This window comes from Bombina bombina, chromosome 4 (genome assembly GCF_027579735.1).
Source record: "Bombina bombina isolate aBomBom1 chromosome 4, aBomBom1.pri, whole genome shotgun sequence".
Taxonomy (NCBI): Eukaryota; Metazoa; Chordata; class Amphibia; order Anura; family Bombinatoridae; genus Bombina; species Bombina bombina.
In genome coordinates, this window is record NC_069502.1 from 1,156,644,375 (window position 1) to 1,156,664,366 (window position 19,992).

General features: G+C 38.1%; 1 protein-coding gene across 1 annotated transcript in view; it reads left to right on the plus strand.

The window, feature by feature from the left end:
• DNAH14 (dynein axonemal heavy chain 14) overlaps positions 1-19,992 on the plus strand; it is a 746,387-nt gene that overhangs the window by 287,909 nt on the left and 438,486 nt on the right. Inside the window, 3 exon segments of the mRNA XM_053712788.1 lie at positions 3,273-3,362; positions 14,126-14,203; positions 15,687-15,902. Of these exon segments, the coding sequence (XP_053568763.1) occupies positions 3,273-3,362; positions 14,126-14,203; positions 15,687-15,902 (384 nt within the window).

Consider the following 19,992-nt stretch of genomic DNA (forward strand, 5'->3'; position numbering starts at 1 on the left):
ACCTCTGTGTCGAAATAGTGTCTATCTGACCAATCTATATAAATCAACCCGTGTGGGTAATTCCTAACCAATTATATACTTTGCTTGGTATTAGTGGGCTACTGCTCCTAAAACTTATAGTATACAGTAGTCGGTTGGCCAACCTTTAATATTATGCTCATAAGAGCATAAAAAAATATTTGTTTCTAAAAATATTGACATAAAAGGGAGTATATTGTGAAGATGAAACATTTAATACGTTTAAAGCAAATTTGTATTACTTGGGCCTTAGCCTGGTAAAAACGTCTCAGTGTCTCTTTGATCGTAATAAGTGCACTTGTTTAAAAATATATTCCTGACCTTATATTTCTTTTTGTTTCTTATTGAAGCTGTAGTTGCAAAAAAAAGGAGTTTTCTTTTCGATCTTTTTGTAAGGGGTGATTTTCCGTGGTTTTCAAGTCCACCTGTCGCATCAACAAATGGATCCCTCAGAAGGATGTTATACCAAACCTTCAGACCGGTGTCCCTGTTCCCTATTTCTTTTTTTGTGTGCAGAAATTATGTTTCCGTTTGTAGTCCTCAGGTTAGAATACTAGTGTTGCCGATTCTGGAGCGTTTCTTTCCTTCAGCGTTCTTTTGCAGCGGTTGTTCCAGACTGTTTGTTGTCTCCGTGATTGGTTGTCCTGTTGGAGTTGGCTCCTGTTGCTTCTGCTGATCCGCTCTACGGCAACACTGAGTGATGATTGTGTCTTCAACTGAGGATAGTGCAACGCTTTTCGGCTGGTATAATCGGCCTTTTTCAAGCATATGACCTTGTGCTCCCCCACCTTCTGTTTGAGGATGCCCCACAGATGCTCAATAGGCTTTAGGTCTGGAGACATGCTTGGTCAGTCCATCACCTTTACCTTCAGCTTCTTTAGCAAGGCAATGGTCGTCTTGGAGGTGTGTTTGGGGTCGTTATCATGTTGGAATACTGCCCTGCGGCCCAGTCTCTTAAGGGAGTGGATCATGCCCTGCTTCAGTATGTCACAGTGCATGTTGGCATTCATGGTTCCCCCAATGAACTGTAGCTCCCCAGTGCCAGCAGCACACATGCAGGCCCAGACCATGACACTCCCACCACCATGCTTGACTGTAGGCAAGACACACCCGTCTTTGTACTCCTCACCTGGTTGCCGCCACACACACTTGACACCATCTGAACCAAATAAGTTTATCTTGGTCTCATCGGACCACAGGACATGGTTCCAGTAATCCATGTCCTTAGTCTGCTTGTCTTCAGCAAACTGTTTGCAGGCTTTCATGTACATCATCTTTAGAAGAGGCTTCCTTCTGGGATGACAGCCATGCAGACCAATTTGATGCAGTGTGTGGTGTATGGTCTGAGCACCGATAGGCTGACCCCCCACCCCTTCAACCTCTGCAGCAATGCTGGCAGAACTCATACGTCTATTTCCTAAAGACAACCTTTGGATATGACGCTGAGCACATGCACTTCTTTGGTCGACCATGGCGAGGCCTGTTCTTAATGGAAACTGTCCTGTGAAACCACTGTATGGTCTTGCCCACCATGCTGCAGCTCAGTTTCAGGGTCTTGGCAATCTTCTTATAGCCTAGGCCATCTTTATGTAGAGCAACAATTCTTTTTTTCAGATCCTCAGAGAGTTCTTTGTCATGAGGTGCCATGTTGAACTTCCAGTGACCGGTATGAGAGAGTGTGAGAGAGATAACACCAAATTTAACACACCTGTTCCCCATTCACACCTGAGACCTTGTAACATTATGGAGTCACATGACAGAAATATGTATTTACAATAAAAATTACATTATCATGTATGTGAACAACATTGGAATGTTAAATATGTACAGTAAATATACAGTAAAACACATAAAAACTTAAATACATAAGTACACACATCTATACACACATACACACACATATATATATATATATATATATATATATATATATATATATATATATATATATATATATATATATATATATATAAATATTTATATGTATGCATACATACACATATTTAGACATGTCTATGTATGTATATAGAAAATAATGTACTCTTTATTATTAAATATATATTTGTATATATATATATATATATATATATATATATATATATATGATACTGTTAATGTAAGATAAATAACTATACTTACATATCTATAGTAATATATGTATAGGTATATATATATATATATTATATATATAAATATGTATTTACAATAAAGGTACAAGTGAAGAACATTAGAATGTGAAATATTCATAACTCCTGTTGGGTTAGTGCGTGAGCGATAGGTGTTACGTTTTTTCTTCTTCTGCTCTCTCTATTGACTTCTATGGGGAGAATATTTAGTTAGTGCATGTTGGATTAAATTTTTTACTTTCAACACGTAATATGCGCTCTACCTTGCGCAAAAAGCCTCCATCTAGCAAATTTTACCCTAGATGGATGCTAATTAGCATTCCACTCTTAGTCTAGGCCTTAGTCGGCTTATAGGTGCCTAATAAGTTACTTGTTAATAAATACAACCGTGACAAGTCTTCCTTCAACTTGGTGTCTGTGATCATTAGGTACTATATATAGTTGGGTGGGTTTCTGGGGGTTTCCCTTACCGAAGAATTAATGGGTAATTTAATCCCTTGTGTACATTCAGAATATCTGATTGGTGCATATAGGCTCACACAAATAGTATATGTCGGAATGTCCCTTTAATGCTGTACTGTTGGTAAGAGGTGCAGGCATTATTTTACCACAATCATATTATTGCTAATGTAATTTCAAATGCAGCTTTACTATATTGCATTTAAAAGGTCTTTAAATGCTAATGTGTGCTTAAAATGACACCAAACAATTGACAGATAAAGGCAGATAAATCTTCCCAGTCCCAGCTAATGAGATTAGGCCACACTGCAAACTCATCTCCTAGGTTATCTGTGTATGTGCTGAGCTGTGGTTCTGTGTATTGTGATATTTTTTTAAGTCAGCAACTTTCTTTACCTGAAAATGTCTAATATACAAAAGATAAAGGTTTCTCTCATTTATCTTACATATGCATATTTTGTACTTTTCTGTTCTACCTGTAGGGAACCAAAGTATTTCAAAAAATGTTTTTACAGCAATATGAACTGTGTGTCTTGCTTTCTAATTGCTTCTGTTGCCTCATTAACAGACTTTCAGGTGAATTTGAACTTACAAGTATAAGCATTTATTTGAAAAATTATTCTGCTTAGAACAAACAGCACTGAATGTTATGCTTTTTTTTCCTCATAGAAAGCAATATCTGTTGCGGCAGAGGAATTAGGTTTACAGCCTTGGGAGACACAAGTGGACAAGGTCATACAATTTTATAATCAGATTTTGGTAAGTTTATACAATCAAATTACTTGGGGAGTATACTCAGCACATAGAACATTGTGTAACGTACAGTTAAGTGTAGAGCATTTAAATAAAGTTTATTTTTGGTTTGCTATATACCGTAAGTAAATGACAGTTACTTTGTTTTTATTATTCTGCAGATGTTCACTGTGTGTTTATATATATATATATATATATATATATATATATATATATATATATATATATATATAGATATAGATAGATATAGATAATTATATGTATATATATAAATATATATATATATATATATATATATATATACTAGCCCTAAAGCCCTTCACACTGGCCATTTTTTGCAGTACAGCGGTCCCACCCCTTGCGCTCTCTCCCTCCCCCTCTCTTTTGCTCTCTCTCTCCCCCCTCTCTTTTGAGCTCTCTATCTCCCCCCTCTCTTTTGCGCTCTCTCTCTCCCCCTCTCTTTTGCGCTCTCTCTCTCCCCCTCTCTTTTGTGCTCTCTCCCCCTCTCTTTTGCGCTCTCTCCCCCCTCTCTTTTGCGCTCTCTCTCCCCCCTCTCTTTTTCGCTCTCTCTCCCCCCTCTCTTTTGCTCTCTCCCCCCCTCTCTTTTGCTCTCTCTCCCCCCTCTCTTTTGCGCTCTCCCCCCCTCTCTTTTGCTCCCTCTCTCCCCCTCTCTTTTGCTCTCTCTCTCCCCCCTCTCTTTTGCTCTCTCCCCCTCTGTTTTGCTCTCTCTCTCTCCCCCTCTGTTTTGCTCTCTCTCTCTCCCCCTCTCTTTTGCTCTCTCTCCCCTCTCTTTTGCTCTCTCTCTCCATCCCTCTATATTGCTCTCTCTCCCCCCTCTCTTTTGCTCTCTCTCCCCTCTCTTTTGCTGTCTCTCCCCTCTCTCTTTCTCTCTCTCTCTTTCTCTCTCTCTCTCTCTCCCCTCTCTCTCTCCCCTCTCCCTATCTCCCCCTCTCTCTCCCCCTCTCTCCCCCTCCTTTTGCTCTCTCCCTCCCCCTCTCTCTCTCTCCCCCCTCTCTCTCTCCCCCTCTCTCTCTCTCTCCCGCTCTCTCTTTATCCCCCCCTCTCTCTCTCTCCCCCCACTCTCTCCCCCCTCTTTCTCCCCTCTCTCTTTCTCTCTATCTCCCCCCTCTCTCTCTCCCCCCCCTCTCTCTCTCCCCCCTCTCTCTCCCCCCCTCTCTATCTTCCCCTCTCTTTTTCTCTCTCTCTTTCCCCCTCTTATTTTCTCTCTCCCCCTCTATTTTGCTCTCTCTTCCCCTCACTTGCTGTTTCCCCTCTCTTATCCTATCTTTAGCTCTTTCCCATCTCTTTTGTTCTCTCCCCCCTCTTTCTATCTCTCCCCCTCTCAATCTCTCTCCCCTCTATCTCGCATGCATGGCCGTGCCCGCCCCCTTCACACTAGGCCCCGCCCCCTCCACGGCCGGCCATGCCCCCGCTCACGCCCAGCCACGCCCACTTCTGCCCGCACCGCAGATCAGGTAGGGACTCTGAGGCCAGGTGTGTTTGTCCTCGTGCTATCTCTACTGTGCATGACAGCTTCGGACAAACACACTTAGCCTTTTATAGTATAGGATATATATATATATATATAAAATGTAGACATGACTGCAGCACTCCGGATATAATTTAATAATTTTAATAACAAGCAGTGAACATACAGGCGACGTTTCGGGCGTGTGCCCTTTCTCAAGCCAAGTGATTAGTACATAATCCAAACCAACCTTTTTAAAGGTAGTGCATAAAGTGAAAAACAGGTGCAACATATCACACATTACAATTACCAAGTTTCTTAAAGAGACAGTCAAACGATGCAAAAATTGCAAATTTCGATATGTGTTTCTTAAATTTTTTTCAATAGTAATTACGTGACATATATTTTTATGATAACCATTACATTTCACAGAAATAAGAAAACATTTTATTCATGAATTATGTGTTAAATATTTGTTAGTGCATATTAATAAAATGAGTTTATTTTTTAGAACATAATTTACTTAAATAAAAAAAGAGAAAACTAACAAATAAAATCTAATCTTTCAGAACATGATTCCAATGCTGATGGATATAATAAGGGGAAAAAATTATTCTTATAACAGCTAAAGCTACACATGGCTGAATATGGGACAAATATCATACAGTGACCATATTGGTATTGTCAGTTGCAATACTATAAATTCAATATATTAAATTCAGCATGATTCCTTCTCTTGTTGTCCATTGATCTCTATGTAAATCTTGATCTAAAATATTTTAGGAGAAAAAAAAGTTTACAGTTGATTATCAAAAATCATTGATTAGAGGAACAAAAACAAGTTATAATCTTTGTTCAACCCCTTAGGGTGCATACTTTCCAATTTGTTGATCCATATAACCTCTCGCTGTTGTAATATCCTAATTCTATCCTGTCCCCTTCTTTGTATGGGGATATGTTCCAGAATCTGGAACCTCAATTGATTGACATTATGATTTTTATCTTTAAAGTGTGCTGAGACTGGAAGGTCAGTAACACCCTTTCGTATGGTATATTTATGTTGTGTGAGTCTATCTTTCATCTTTTGGGTGGTCTCTCCAATATATATAAGACCACACGGACATTTTAATAGGCATATAACATACTCATTAGAAACGAGTTTGAGCAATGGCACTACACTTAGACACGCTCCCCAGTATATCTATAGTGGTCAATGATAATTAGTTATTGTGAAATCATTCTATGCTGTTGGAGGGAGGGGTGCTACCGCACAACAATAGCATTCACACAAGGAGTGGAGGTGATAAAGTCACTTCCACGAAAGAATGCAGTTCTAGCACTCACTGTCTTAACCTCTTATGCGGCGTCAACTTCCAGAGTATAAAACTTAACTTTTATTTATTTAGCTAAAATAATTGGAGAAGGGGGAAAAAAAGGGAAACATAAACAATTAAAAACCTAGGATAGAGTAGTCATGTATAGATTCTGTTATATGCAGTAATTTGTGTAAATAGGCCTTTGGGGTATGATAGCCCAAATAATAGTATTACAGTATAATCTATACAGAAATCGGTGTGGCACACCGGCTCAATTAAATAAAGCTGTGTTGATGTTGTGTAGATTGTTATAACGCTACCCAGTGGGGGATTACTTAAGCTCAGCTTAGTTAGAGATTGTGGGTTTTCAGCAATAGCAAGGATATCCAATACAATAAGTAGTCAGTTTAATGCTGATATAATATGTTTATATATACATATTGCTGTCATCCATACTGTGAGGCTGTTATTTATTTGAAGTGATCAATCACACATAGGATAATCTACACCAGAAATGCTGGATTTATATGGGTTGTCCAGTGGGGGAAACAATACATGTGTTATAGTGCTGGGCTACTTCTGTTCTCTAAGATACCTGAGATAAGACAACTGCCAGTTTTATGGTTCAGTTATTCATTATTGTATCAATGTAAATCGCTTGATACCGACAGTGTTATTACTGCTGTTGTCTATCCATTCACTCACTTTTATGTTTACTTATCGTAGGGATAAAGCCCTATACGGGCGAAACGCGTTAGGTGTAGAGACAGAGCACTGTTCAGCTCTTTTTTTTAAATTAGGAGAAAGTAGTCTATTACGTTTTACTGTGGCCCACCGGCATCAATAGGGTGTCAGCGTGGTACACCACTTAGGAAACAATACTTAGAGGGATATCCACTGACTAATATCGCTTATACCAGAAGCTTAAATTTATGACCTCCTCATAGCGTAATCAGTAATATGTTAACGGTTGAATGATACAATACGGCTATAACTATTATGGGGTATTTACGTGGGTAACTGGGCTAATTTAGGTTATAAGTAAAACCAGTAATATTATAAATTACTGCCAACTCAGGCAAGTAATAGAGAGATAGATTCACAACAGCAGACTAACAGAATATACTGCCTGCCGGCAGCTCGATACTATTTTGTGTATAAGAAAACAGTATTCATAATAGCATCTAATTATATTACATAAGTGTGCTAAAGTGTACACATTAACAGGGTACCGAGTTATATGTAGCGATCTTTCTGCAGGTACACTATTGCTGCCTAAAAAATTAAAATTAACTATATTACGCTTTACTTTTGTAATAAAACTTTACATTTGAATACTAACCGTGATTTTATTAAAGTGATACTACCTATGCTCAGTGAATTCTAATTCAGTGAATCCTAACTCACTATAACACTCACTACAGGTGCTGTATAACACTGCAAGCAGTACTGTTGATACTTAATGAACTTTAGGAATTACAACCGGTGCACAAAATTGTACCCAAATACTTAACACTGTGTAGTGGTATTACTGCACCACAATATTCTGATCTAATTATACCAATAACCAGTGACAGTATATAACACTTTATTGGGGCTTGCATAGGAACAGCACAGTAACAAAACCTCTGTTGCACAAAAATAAAGTTACCTTCTGCATTTATGTTTAATACCACACCACTATTCTGACGTGGTAATACAGAATACCTAGTGCTTCTTCAATGCACACTCAGCTATTATGAAACAGTATGAGAATATAGATTCAGCAGGTTACATTTAAACCTGAAATAATAATAGCTTGATAACACTAAATCCTAGTTTACTCTTAACACAAAACCATCCCAGACCAGAGGGTCAAACGTGATTACATAAGTGGTATTGGGACATTATAATGCATATAAACCAATTCACTTGACATTAACCCTACGATAAGTAAACATAAAAGTGAGTGAATGGATAGACAACAGCAGTAATAACACTGTCGGTATCAAGCGATTTACATTGATACAATAATGAATAACTGAACCATAAAACTGGCAGTTGTCTTATCTCAGGTATCTTAGAGAACAGAAGTAGCCCAGCACTATAACACATGTATTGTTTCCCCCACTGGACAACCCATATAAATCCAGCATTTCTGGTGTAGATTATCCTATGTGTGATTGATCACTTCAAATAAATAACAGCCTCACAGTATGGATGACAGCAATATGTATATATAAACATATTATATCAGCATTAAACTGACTACTTATTGTATTGGATATCCTTGCTATTGCTGAAAACCCACAATCTCTAACTAAGCTGAGCTTAAGTAATCCCCCACTGGGTAGCGTTATAACAATCTACACAACATCAACACAGCTTTATTTAATTGAGCCGGTGTGCCACACCGATTTCTGTATAGATTATACTGTAATACTATTATTTGGGCTATCATACCCCAAAGGCCTATTTACACAAATTACTGCATATAACAGAATCTATACATGACTACTCTATCCTAGGTTTTTAATTGTTTATGTTTCCCTTTTTTTCCCCCATCTCCAATTATTTTAGCTAAATAAATAAAAGTTAAGTTTTATACTCTGGATGTTGACGCCGCATAAGAGGTTAAGACAGTGAGTGCTAGAACCGCATTCTTTCGTGGAAGTGACTTTATCACCTCCACTCCTTGTGGAAATATAACATACTCAGACTGACAGGTATATAACCCATTGATTTTATATCTTTTTCCTGTTTGTGGATGAACCACTTCATTACCTCTTATTACACTGCTACAATGAGAGCAGTTATAACAGGGAAAGGTACCATTTCTGCTAGATGTTAATATTTTTGTTTTACTGCTCCCTATGTCAGTTTTAACCAAATAATCCTGTAGATTTTTTGGTCTTTTGTAAGATAGCAACGGAAGAGACTGAAATTCTTTTATCTCATGATAATTATTTTTAAGAATGTGCCAATGTTTTTTGACTATTCCTGATATTTGTTTACTGTTGACATTATATGTACTAACAAAAGGAATTCTATCACTTTGCAAATTTTTTGTTTTTTTCTGTAATAATTGATTCCGTGGAATCTGATTAACCTTGTGTAATTCATTTACCAAAATTTTTTTCGGATAGCCTCTTTGTACAAATTTTTTACTCATTTCAAATAGACTATTTGAAATGAGTAAAAAATTTGTACAAAGAGGCTATCCGAAAAAAAATTTGGTAAATGAATTACACAAGGTTATAGATCACATATGAGCTCCGGACTACCTTCCGGTTGCGCTTTGACCTCTCATAAGTACAACTCTGGAGATGGGCACCAAATGAACTACTGAGTACTTGTCATTATTCCTTTGTGCTAATCAAATGTAAATGTGTTATGTGTATGAGATAAACTTTTAATGTGTATGTACTGTCATTAGATAAACTTATATTGTGTTTGCACTGTTAGGTGGTCACTATGGCAACAATTAGCAACAGGGGTTGCAAGCTAGGTGGAGTGTCAGTTTGCTAATTAGGTGCACACCTGGCCACACCTATCCACCCGAATACTAACTAAATTGTTACCATAGTAATTGATTGAGAAAGATCACACATTGGTTGTATTTTAATTGATTGTCCAATCAGATAATGTTTTAGTTTTTTAATTTAGTATATAGCAAGTGTATTTTTTAATGTTTTATTATAGCCTGATGAAACAGCCCATAGGCGGCTGAGAAACGCGTCGCTGTGTTATTAAAGATTTTTACTTTTATATACACTTGCTGGTGTGGTATTTTTGACCTAATAACCTGTTGTGGGGTTTCATACACCCCTCTCCTATCCACCGTTATACTACTGGAAGCGGAGGATCACTTGCCGTGGTTTGTCTACTGGGCGACTTATGGTTCCAGCTTGCTGATATTGCACCTGGAGGTGCTTTGTTTCCTGTGAGTATACCCATTAGGGCTATATTCTCCCTGGGCTCAAACAATACTAGGCCATGTTGGTTTGCCTCTCTCTTTTCTAGGCATAGGATCTTAGGCTCTCAAGGAACACCGACTGGATCTATTTGGAGGTATATCAGTGAGCTGAACTACTGTGAAGTTTCAGCCTGCCCCACTAGCACCACCTGGGTGCTTGACGTTTGTGAGTATATATAGTGCCTTCTATATATTTATTTCTTTGTTTTGGTGGTACTGGGCCATGGTGGCGCCTCTGTGTTCTTCTATTTGCAAAATCTACAGGATTATTTGGTTAAAACTGACATAGGGAGCAGTAAAACAAAAATATTAACATCTAGCAGAAATGGTACCTTTCCCTGTTATAACTGCTCTCATTGTAGCAGTGTAATAAGAGGCAATGAAGTGGTTCATCCACAAACAGGAAAAAGATATAAAATCAATGGGTTATATACCTGTCAGTCTGAGTATGTTATATACCTATTAAAATGTCCGTGTGGTCTTATATATAATGGAGAGACCAACCAAAAGATGAAAGATAGACTCACACAACATAAATATACCATACGAAAGGGTGTTACTGACCTTCCAGTCTCAGCACACTTTAAAGATAAAAATCATAATGTCAATCAATTGAGGTTCCAGATTCTGGAACATATCCCCATACAAAGAAGGGGACAGGATAGAATTAGGATATTACAACAGCGAGAGGTTATATGGATCAACAAATTGGAAAGTATGCACCCTAAGGGGTTGAACAAAGATTATAACTTGTTTTTGTTCCTCTAATCAATGATTTTTGATAATCAACTTTAAACTTTTTTTCTCCTAAAATATTTTAGATCAAGATTTAATGGACAACAAGAGAAGGAATCATGCTGAATTTAATATATTGAATTTATAGTATTGCAACTGACAATACCAATATGGTCACTGTATATTTGTCCCATATTCAGCCATGTGTAGCTTTAGCTGTTATAAGAATAATTTTTTTCCCCTTATTATATCCATCAGCATTGGAATCATGTTCTGAAAGATTAGATTTTATTTGTTAGTTTTCTCTTTTTTTATTTAAGTAAATTATGTTCTAAAAAATAAACTCATTTTATTAATATGCACTAACAAATATTTAACACATAATTCATGAATAAAATGTTTTCTTATTTCTGTGAAATGTAATGGTTATCATAAAAATATATGTCACGTAATTACTATTGAAAAAAATTTAAGAAACACATATCGAAATTTGCAATTTTTGCATCGTTTGACTGTCTCTTTAAGAAACTTGGTAATTGTAATGTGTTATATGTTGCACCTGTTTTTCACTTTATGCACTACCTTTAAAAAGGTTGGTTTGGATTATGTACTAATCACTTGGCTTGAGAAAGGGCACACGCCCGAAACGTCGCCTGTATGTTCACTGCTTGTTATTAAAAATATTAAATTATATCCGGAGTGCTGCAGTCATTTCTACATTTTCTATCAACATCTGTTTGAGGTGAGACAGAGACTGCTTGCACCCATTTATACAAGTGAATTGGTGCTGGACTTTCTACTATTTATATATATATATATATATATATATATATATATATATATATATATTAAAAAAAACACGGAAATTGGAAAACTGGGCTGGGAGTTTTATTAGTGCAGGTTGCAGGTCCATCTATCTATTCTTAAAATCATTATACAGAGCAGCATGAATATTATTACTGTGCCTTACTACGGAGTTACTTTTGGGGGGCCAAAAACATTTTGCACCAGGGCCCTCTCTTAAGTAGGTCCTCTACTGCTGACAGCCCAGGGTACTCATCAGCACTCAGCGACTCAAACAGTTAACCTCATACAAGCCTGGGTGCAAAGCCTATAGGGAAAATTACAAAACAAAAATATTAATACAACAGATAGAAAGTCTGGCACTCCCAGCTGTATGTAAAGCTTGTTAATGAAGGAATGAGGGCAGGATTGCAGAACAGACATTCTTCTTAATCCTTCTATATTTAGTTTAAAATCGAAAAATCTCTGGATATTTTTTTTCTGGTGGAACACAGTGATTCCTCAGAACTTAACAACACAAAAATAACACTCATAAACATTCTCTGTAATTAGCAGTTTATAGGGAACATGAAAGTCAAAATTAAACTTTAATGATTCAGGCAGAGCTTGCAATTTTAAAATACATTTCATGGTATTTATGTTATCAAATATACTTTGTTCACTTGGTATCCTTTATGAAAAGCCATACCTAGGTAGACCCAGGAACTTCTGTACTACTGGGAGCTAGCTGGGTATTGGTGGATACACACATATGCCTCTTGTCATTGGCTCACCAGATGTGGTCAGCTAGCTCCCAGTAGTGCAATGCTGCTCTGGAGCAGACTTTAACTATGTGTTTAATCGCATTGCACAGTTGCATGCAAGCGTTAGAGCATTTTCTTTTTGCACTTTTATGTCCCTTTAATAAGCATGTTTTATGTATCATATGGTTGTAAATATTGTTTATAATGTTAAAGCTAATTGATTGTGGATTGTCATCATTTAAATCTTTAAAGATAGATCACTCACAGGGTTAAATAACTAACCTACTAAACCATTTTTGTTGATAATATTACGAAATATACTAATTAAGAAAAATGTTAAAATATATGAAATAATGACCTAAGCTAGCACCAAGCAAGACATTTTGAACAGCTTTTTAGGTATTATATTTAATATTATTTTACTTTTTTGACTGCTTTAAGCATTATTAATAAAATTATTATTATCAGTTGTTTGTAGAGCACTAACATATTATTCTGCATCTCTATAAATATGGGTCTAATATGCAAGGTGACAATTATGGGAGACAAATGGATGGAGGGCCCTGCCAAGAGTTTCACTGTTGTAAATCAGCTCTCATGAAGGTGATCTACAAAGCAGCTGGGCTCGTAGGCTTACATGCTAAGGGGGTTCAAGGGGATAACTAAAGGAGGAGAGGAACTAAGATAAGAAAATGTTAGTGTATATTATATGCATCCATGAACAGTAGAGTCTTTAAAGGGACATGAAACCCAATTTGTTTTCTTTCATGATTTAAAAAGAGCATACAATTATAAACAACTTTCTAATTTACTTCTATTATCTATTTTGCTTAATTCTCTTGATATTCTTTGCTGAAAAGCATATCTAGATATGCTTAGTAGCTGCTGATTGGTAGCTGCACATAGATGCCTCCTGTGATTGGTTCACCTTGTGCATTGCTATTTCTTCATTAAAGTATATCTAAAGAATGAAGCAAATTAGATAATAGAAGTAAATTGGAATGTTGTTTAAAATTGTATTCTCTACCTTAATCATGAAAGAAAATGTTTGGGTATAGTGTCCCTTTAAGGAGCGCTTGAAAGTTTGAAAACTAAAGGAGTTGTATAGAGCGAGGCAGAGAGTTTCATGAGATAGGGGCCAATCTGGAGAAATCTTGTAAATGGGAATGTGAGGAGGTAACGAAAGAGGAAGAGAGAAGGAGGTCGTGAGCAGAGCGAAGGGGACGGGAGGGCGAGTATCTGGAGACTAGATTGGAGATATAGGGTGAGCAGTGTTATTGAGAGCTTTAAAAGTTAGAGTCAGGATTTTGTTTTATTCTGGAGGTTAGAGGAAGCCAGTGATGGGACTGGCAGAGCGGTGAAGCAGATGAGGAGTGACGTGTAAGGAAGATCAGCCTAGCAGTGCTATTTATTTGTAGAGCGCCAAACATAGGTGCAATATACATTGGGAACATTTTTAAGAGGCAATAATTGGCCAGATGAATGGGTAGAGGGCCTTGCTCATGAGTTGTCAATTATTTTAAATCACCCTACAGGAGGGGGTGTTTCAGGACAGCTGGGCTTGTGAGCTTACATTCTAGAGACTTACTAAAGATCCCGTCTGAAAAGTCCTGTCCAGGTGAAATCAAACAACTTGTAAACCAACTGTTAACTGTGAAGTTTGGTGCAATAATTTAATGTTGGCTAATATGACGGAACCTTTACAGCCTTGACATACATTTAAAATCTAAATAAAAATGTAATTACAGGCTCGTCATGGGGTCATGTTGGTGGGACCCTCTGGAGGGGGGAAAACAACCGTAAGGAAAATATTGGAGAAAACCTTGGTAAGTTCACTCACCATTTAACAAGCACCTGAAGAATAAGAACAAACATTACCACTAAACATTACACTAAACTCAAAAATGTTCTTTTATGATTCAGGTAGAGAATACAATTTTAAACAACAATCCAATTTACTTCTATTATCTAATTGGTTTCATTCTTTAGATGTCTTATGTTGAAGAAATAACAATGCACATGGGTGAGCCAATCACACGAGGCATCTATGTGCAGCCACAAATCAGCAGCTACTGAGCCTATCTAGGATATGCTTTTCAGCAAAGACTATCAAGAAAACTAAGCAAATTAGATAATAGAAGTAAATTAGAAAGTTGTTTAAAATTGTGTGCTCTTTCTAAATCATGTAAGAAAAAAAAATTGGATTTCATGTCCCTTTAAAGGGGCATTAAACACTAAACAAATGCTAGATAGAATGATGCAATCAAAAAAAGATTAGTCTGAGAATAACACGTAAATGTATTTTTTAAAGTTTAATTAGCTGTTCAAATATTGACAAAATAAGTGTAACGTTTATATCAATGCAGTAATTTAAGTAGTATTAGAGTGTTAAAAAAGCACGCAATGATTTAATACTTCCATCCCTATTTTCTATGCATTTTGTTGGTTTTCTTTTAGTTTTCTTTTGTGATTCAGACAGAGCATACAATTATAAAACGTTTCCACTTTACTTCTATTATGAAATTTGCTTTGTTCCCGTGATATTCTGTGTAGATGAGATACCTAGGTAGGCATCTGGTGCTCTACATGGCAGGAAATAGTGCTGCCATCTAGTGTTATTGCAAATGGATAACATTCTTGTAAAACTGCTGCCAAATAGTGCTCGCTCCTGAGCTTATATCCCCTCTATGCAACAAAAGATACAAAGAGACGGAAGACAATTTGATGATAGAAGTAAATTAGAAAGTTATCTAATTAAGGAAATGAAAATGTTGGGTTTCATGTCCTTTGAAATCTATAACATTATATTAGTAATTACTTTATTATTAATAAGAATTGCTTTGTATAATCAGGGGTGTCAGAAAACAAAATGATGTGTCTAAGTGTATGGATATTAAGACATATTAAATCATCTACACCGTATTAGAACGTACAGTATATAAAAGTATAATGAGCTACAACATTGACCAACAAACATCTTACGCGTTTCGTGCTAGGAACAGCACTTCATCTGAGATCCGGGGTGGTACCAGCCTGTAACATTTGGGGATGGTAACAAACTGACTGCAAAGCTAAATATCTCAGGAGGGTGGTGGGCATCAGCTTCTACCTACCTTTATACCTCTCCTACCTGTTTTACCCCTCTATATGCCCTGGGTAGAGTATGTCCTGTATACAATTGCTGTTCTGACAAATTCAGGGCAGCTTGAACCTTTGATAGTTGAGGTAGCAGTTTATTTTTATGTTGGTGGGCTAGGGAAAAATTACTTATGCTGTATATATTCACTTTTTTTCCTAATTAAATTCAAGACCATCTCAAAAAAAGGAAAGGTGGAAACGTTTATTATCAATCCAAAGTGCGTGACACTTGGAGAGCTGTACGGAGAAATTGACACTAATACTATGGAGTGGTCTGATGGACTTTTATCATCAGCTGTTCGTAAATTTGCAAAAACAACATCCAAAGATTATGAAGAAAGCACTTCAGCACCAAGCAGTGGACAAATCACCCAATCTTCCACACAAGTAAGTCTCACCCACATATTAGATCTTTAACTTCCATTACATTGTAATTAAAGAGATAATCTAGTCAAAATTAAACTTCCATGATTCAGATAGAGCATGCAATTTTCTAATCTACTCCTATAATCATTTCTCTTGTAACGTGTATCCAGTCCACGGATCATCCATTACTTGTGGAATATTCTCATTCCCAACAGGAAGTTGCAAGAGGACACCCACAGCAGAGCTGTTATATAGCTCCTCCCCTCACTACCATATCCAGTCATTCTCTTGCAACTCTCAACAAGCATGGAGGTAGTAAGAGAAAGTGGTGAAATATAGTTAGTGTTTTTTCTTCAATCAAAAGTTTGTTATTTTTAAATAGTACCGGAGTTGTGCTATTTTATCCCAGGCAGTAAATAGAAGAAGAATCTGCCTGAGGTTTCTATGATCTTAGCAGGTTGTAACTAAGATCCATTGCTGTTCTCACATATGTCTGAGGAGAGAGGTAACTTCAGCGGGAGAACGGCGTGCAGGTTACTCTGCTATGAGGTATGTGCAGTTACAATTTTTTCTAGAAATGGAAAATGCTAGAAAATGCTGCTGATACCAGATTAATGTAAGTTAAGCCTGAATACAGTGATTTAATAGCGACTGGTATCATGCTTACTCTCAGGGGTAATACCCTTTTAAAATTGCAATATAAAACGTTTGCTGGCATGTTTAATCGTTTTTATATATGCTTTGGTGATAAAACTTTATTGGGGCCTAGTTTTTTCCACATGGCTGGCATAAATTTTGCCTAGAAACAGTTTCCTGAGGCTTTCCACTGTTGTAGTATGAGTGGGAGGGGCCTATTTTAGCACTTTTTTGTTAAAATTACAGACTGAGATATTCAGCTTCCCTCAGAAGTTCCCGGAATGCTATAGGACATGTCTGAAGGGCTCAAAGGCTTTCCAAAATCGTTTATTGGGGAAGGTAGGGCCACAGCAGGCTGTGGCAGTTTGTTGTGACTGTTAAAAAACGTCTATAACGTTTTTTTGATCAGTTTTTTGAACTAAAGGGTTAATCATCCATTTGCAAGTGGGTGCAATGCGCTGTTAGCTTATTACATACACTGTAAAAATTTCGTTTAATTTACTGCCTTTTTTCACTGTTTTTCAAATTTTGAAAAAATTTGTTTCTCTTAAAGGCACAGTAACGTTTATTATATTTGCTTGTTAACTTGATTCAAAGTGTTTTCCAAGCTTGCTAGTCTCATTGCTAGTCTGTATAAACATGTCTGACATAGAGGAAACTCCTTGTTCATTATGTTTAAAAGCCATGGTGGAACCCCCTCTTAGAATGTGTACCAAATGTACTGATTTCACTTTAAGCAATAAAGATCATATTATGTCTTTAAAAAATGTATCACCAGAGGAATCTGACGAGGGGAAAGTTATGCCGACTAACTCTCCCCACGTGTCAGATCCTTTGACTCCCGCTCAAGGGACTCACGCTCAAATGGCGCCAAGTACATCCAGGGCGCCCATAGCGTTTACTTTACAAGACATGGCGGCAGTTATGGATAATACACTTTCAGTGGTATTAGCCAGACTACCTGAATTTAGAGGTAAGCAAGATAGCTCTGGGGTTAGACGAAATGCAGAGCATACTGACGCTTTAAGAACCATGTCTGATACTGCCTCACAATATGCAGAAGCTGAGGAAGGAGAGCTCCAGTCTGTGGGTGATATTTCTGACTCAGGAAAGATACCTGATTCTGATATTTCTACATTTAAATTTAAGCTTGAACACCTCCGCGTGTTGCTCAGGGAGGTTTTAGCTGCTCTGAATGACTGTGATACAATTGCAGTGCCAGAGAAATTGTGTAGACTGGATAAATACTATGCAGTGCCGGTGTGTACTGATGTTTTTCCAATACCTAAAAGGTTTACAGAAATTATTAATAAGGAATGGGATAGACCAGGTGTGCCGTTCTCTCCCCCTCCTATTTTTAGAAAAATGTTTCCTATAGACGCCACCACACGGGACTTATGGCAGACAGTCCCTAAGATGGAGGGAGCAGTTTCTACTCTAGCAAAGCGTTCTACTATCCCTGTCGAGGACAGTTGTGCTTTTTTAGATCCAATGGATAAAAAATTAGAAGGTTACCTTAAGAAAATGTTTATTCAACAAGGTTTTATCCTACAGCCCCTTGCATGCATTGCTCCTGTCACTGCTGCTGCGGCGTTCTGGTTTGAGTCTCTGGAAGAGGCTTTACAGGTAGGGACTCCATTGGATGGCATACTTGGCAAGCTTAGAGCACTTAAGCTAGCCAATTCTTTTGTTTCTGATGCCATTGTTCATTTGACTAAACTAATGGCTAAGAATTCTGGTTTTGCTATTCAGGCGCGCAGGGCGCTATGGCTTAAATCATGGTCAGCTGACGTGACTTCAAAATCTAAGCTGCTTAACATTCCCTTCAAGGGGCAGACCCTGTTCGGGCCTGGTTTGAAGGAGATTATTGCTGATATCACTGGAGGAAAAGGTCATGCCCTTCCTCAGGACAGGTCCAAATCAAGGGCCAAACAGTTTTTCGTGCCTTTCGAAACTTCAAGGCAGGTGCGGCATCAACTTCCTCTAATGCAAAACAAGAGGGAACTTTTGCTCAGTCCAAGACGGTCTGGAGACCAAACCAGACCTGGAACAAAGGTAAGCAGGCCAAAAAGCCTGCTGCTGCCTCTAAGACAGCATGAAGGAACGGCCCCCTATCCGGTAATGGATCTAGTAGGGGGCAGACTTTCACTCTTCGCCCATGCGTGGGCAAGAGATGTCCAGGATCCCTGGGCGTTGGAAATTATATCCCAGGGATATCTTCTGGACTTCAAAGCTTTCCCCCCAAAAGGGAGATTTCACCTTTCACAATTATCTGCAAACCAGATAAAGAGAGAGGCATTCTTACACTGTGTACGAGACCTCCTAGTTATGGGAGTGATCCATCCAGTTCCAAAGGAGGAACAGGGACAGGGCTTTTACTCAAATCTGTTTGTGGTTCCCAAAAAAGAGGGAACCTTCAGACCAATTTTGGATCTAAAGATCTTAAACAAATTCCTCAGAGTTCCATCATTCAAGATGGAAACTATTCGTACCATCCTACCTATGATCCAGGAGGGTCAATATATGACTACAGTGGATTTAAAGGATGCTTATCTTCACATTCCGATACACAAAGATCATCATCGGTTTCTCAGGTTTGCTTTTCTAGACAGGCATTACCAGTTTGTAGCTCTTCCCTTTGGATTAGCTACAGCCCCAAGAATCTTTACGAAGGTTCTAGGGTCCCTTCTGGCGGTCCTAAGGCCGCGGGGCATAGCAGTGGCCCCTTATTTAGATGACATCCTGATACAGGCGTCAAACTTCCAAATTGCCAAGTCTCATACGGACGTAGTACTGGCATTTCTGAGGTCGCATGGGTGGAAAGTGAACAAGGAAAAGAGTTCTCTATCCCCACTCACAAGAGTTTCCTTCCTAGGGACTCTGATAGATTCTGTAGAAATGAAAATTTACCTGACGGAGTCCAGGTTATCAAAGCTTCTAAATTCCTGCCGTGTTCTTCATTCCATTCCGCGCCCTTCGGTGGCTCAGTGTATGGAAGTAATCGGCTTAATGGTAGCGGCAATGGACATAGTGCCGTTTGCACGCTTACATCTCAGACCGCTGCAACTATGCATGCTCAGCCAGTGGAACGGGGATTACACAGATTTGTCCCCTCTACTGAATCTGGACCAAGAGACCAGGGATTCTCTTCTCTGGTGGCTATCTCGGGTCCATCTGTCCAAAGGTATGACCTTTCGCAGGCCAGATTGGACAATTGTAACAAAAGATGCCAGCCTTCTAGGTTGGGGTGCAGTCTGGAACTCCCTGAAGGCTCAGGGATCGTGGACTCAGGAGGAGACTCTCCTTCCAATAAATATTCTGGAACTAAGAGCGATATTCAATGCTCTTCTGGCTTGGCCTCAGTTAGCAACTCTGAGGTACATCAGATTTCAGTCGGACAACATCACGACTGTGGCTTACATCAACCATCAAGGGGGAACAAGAAGTTCCCTAACGATGTTAGAAGTTTTAAAAA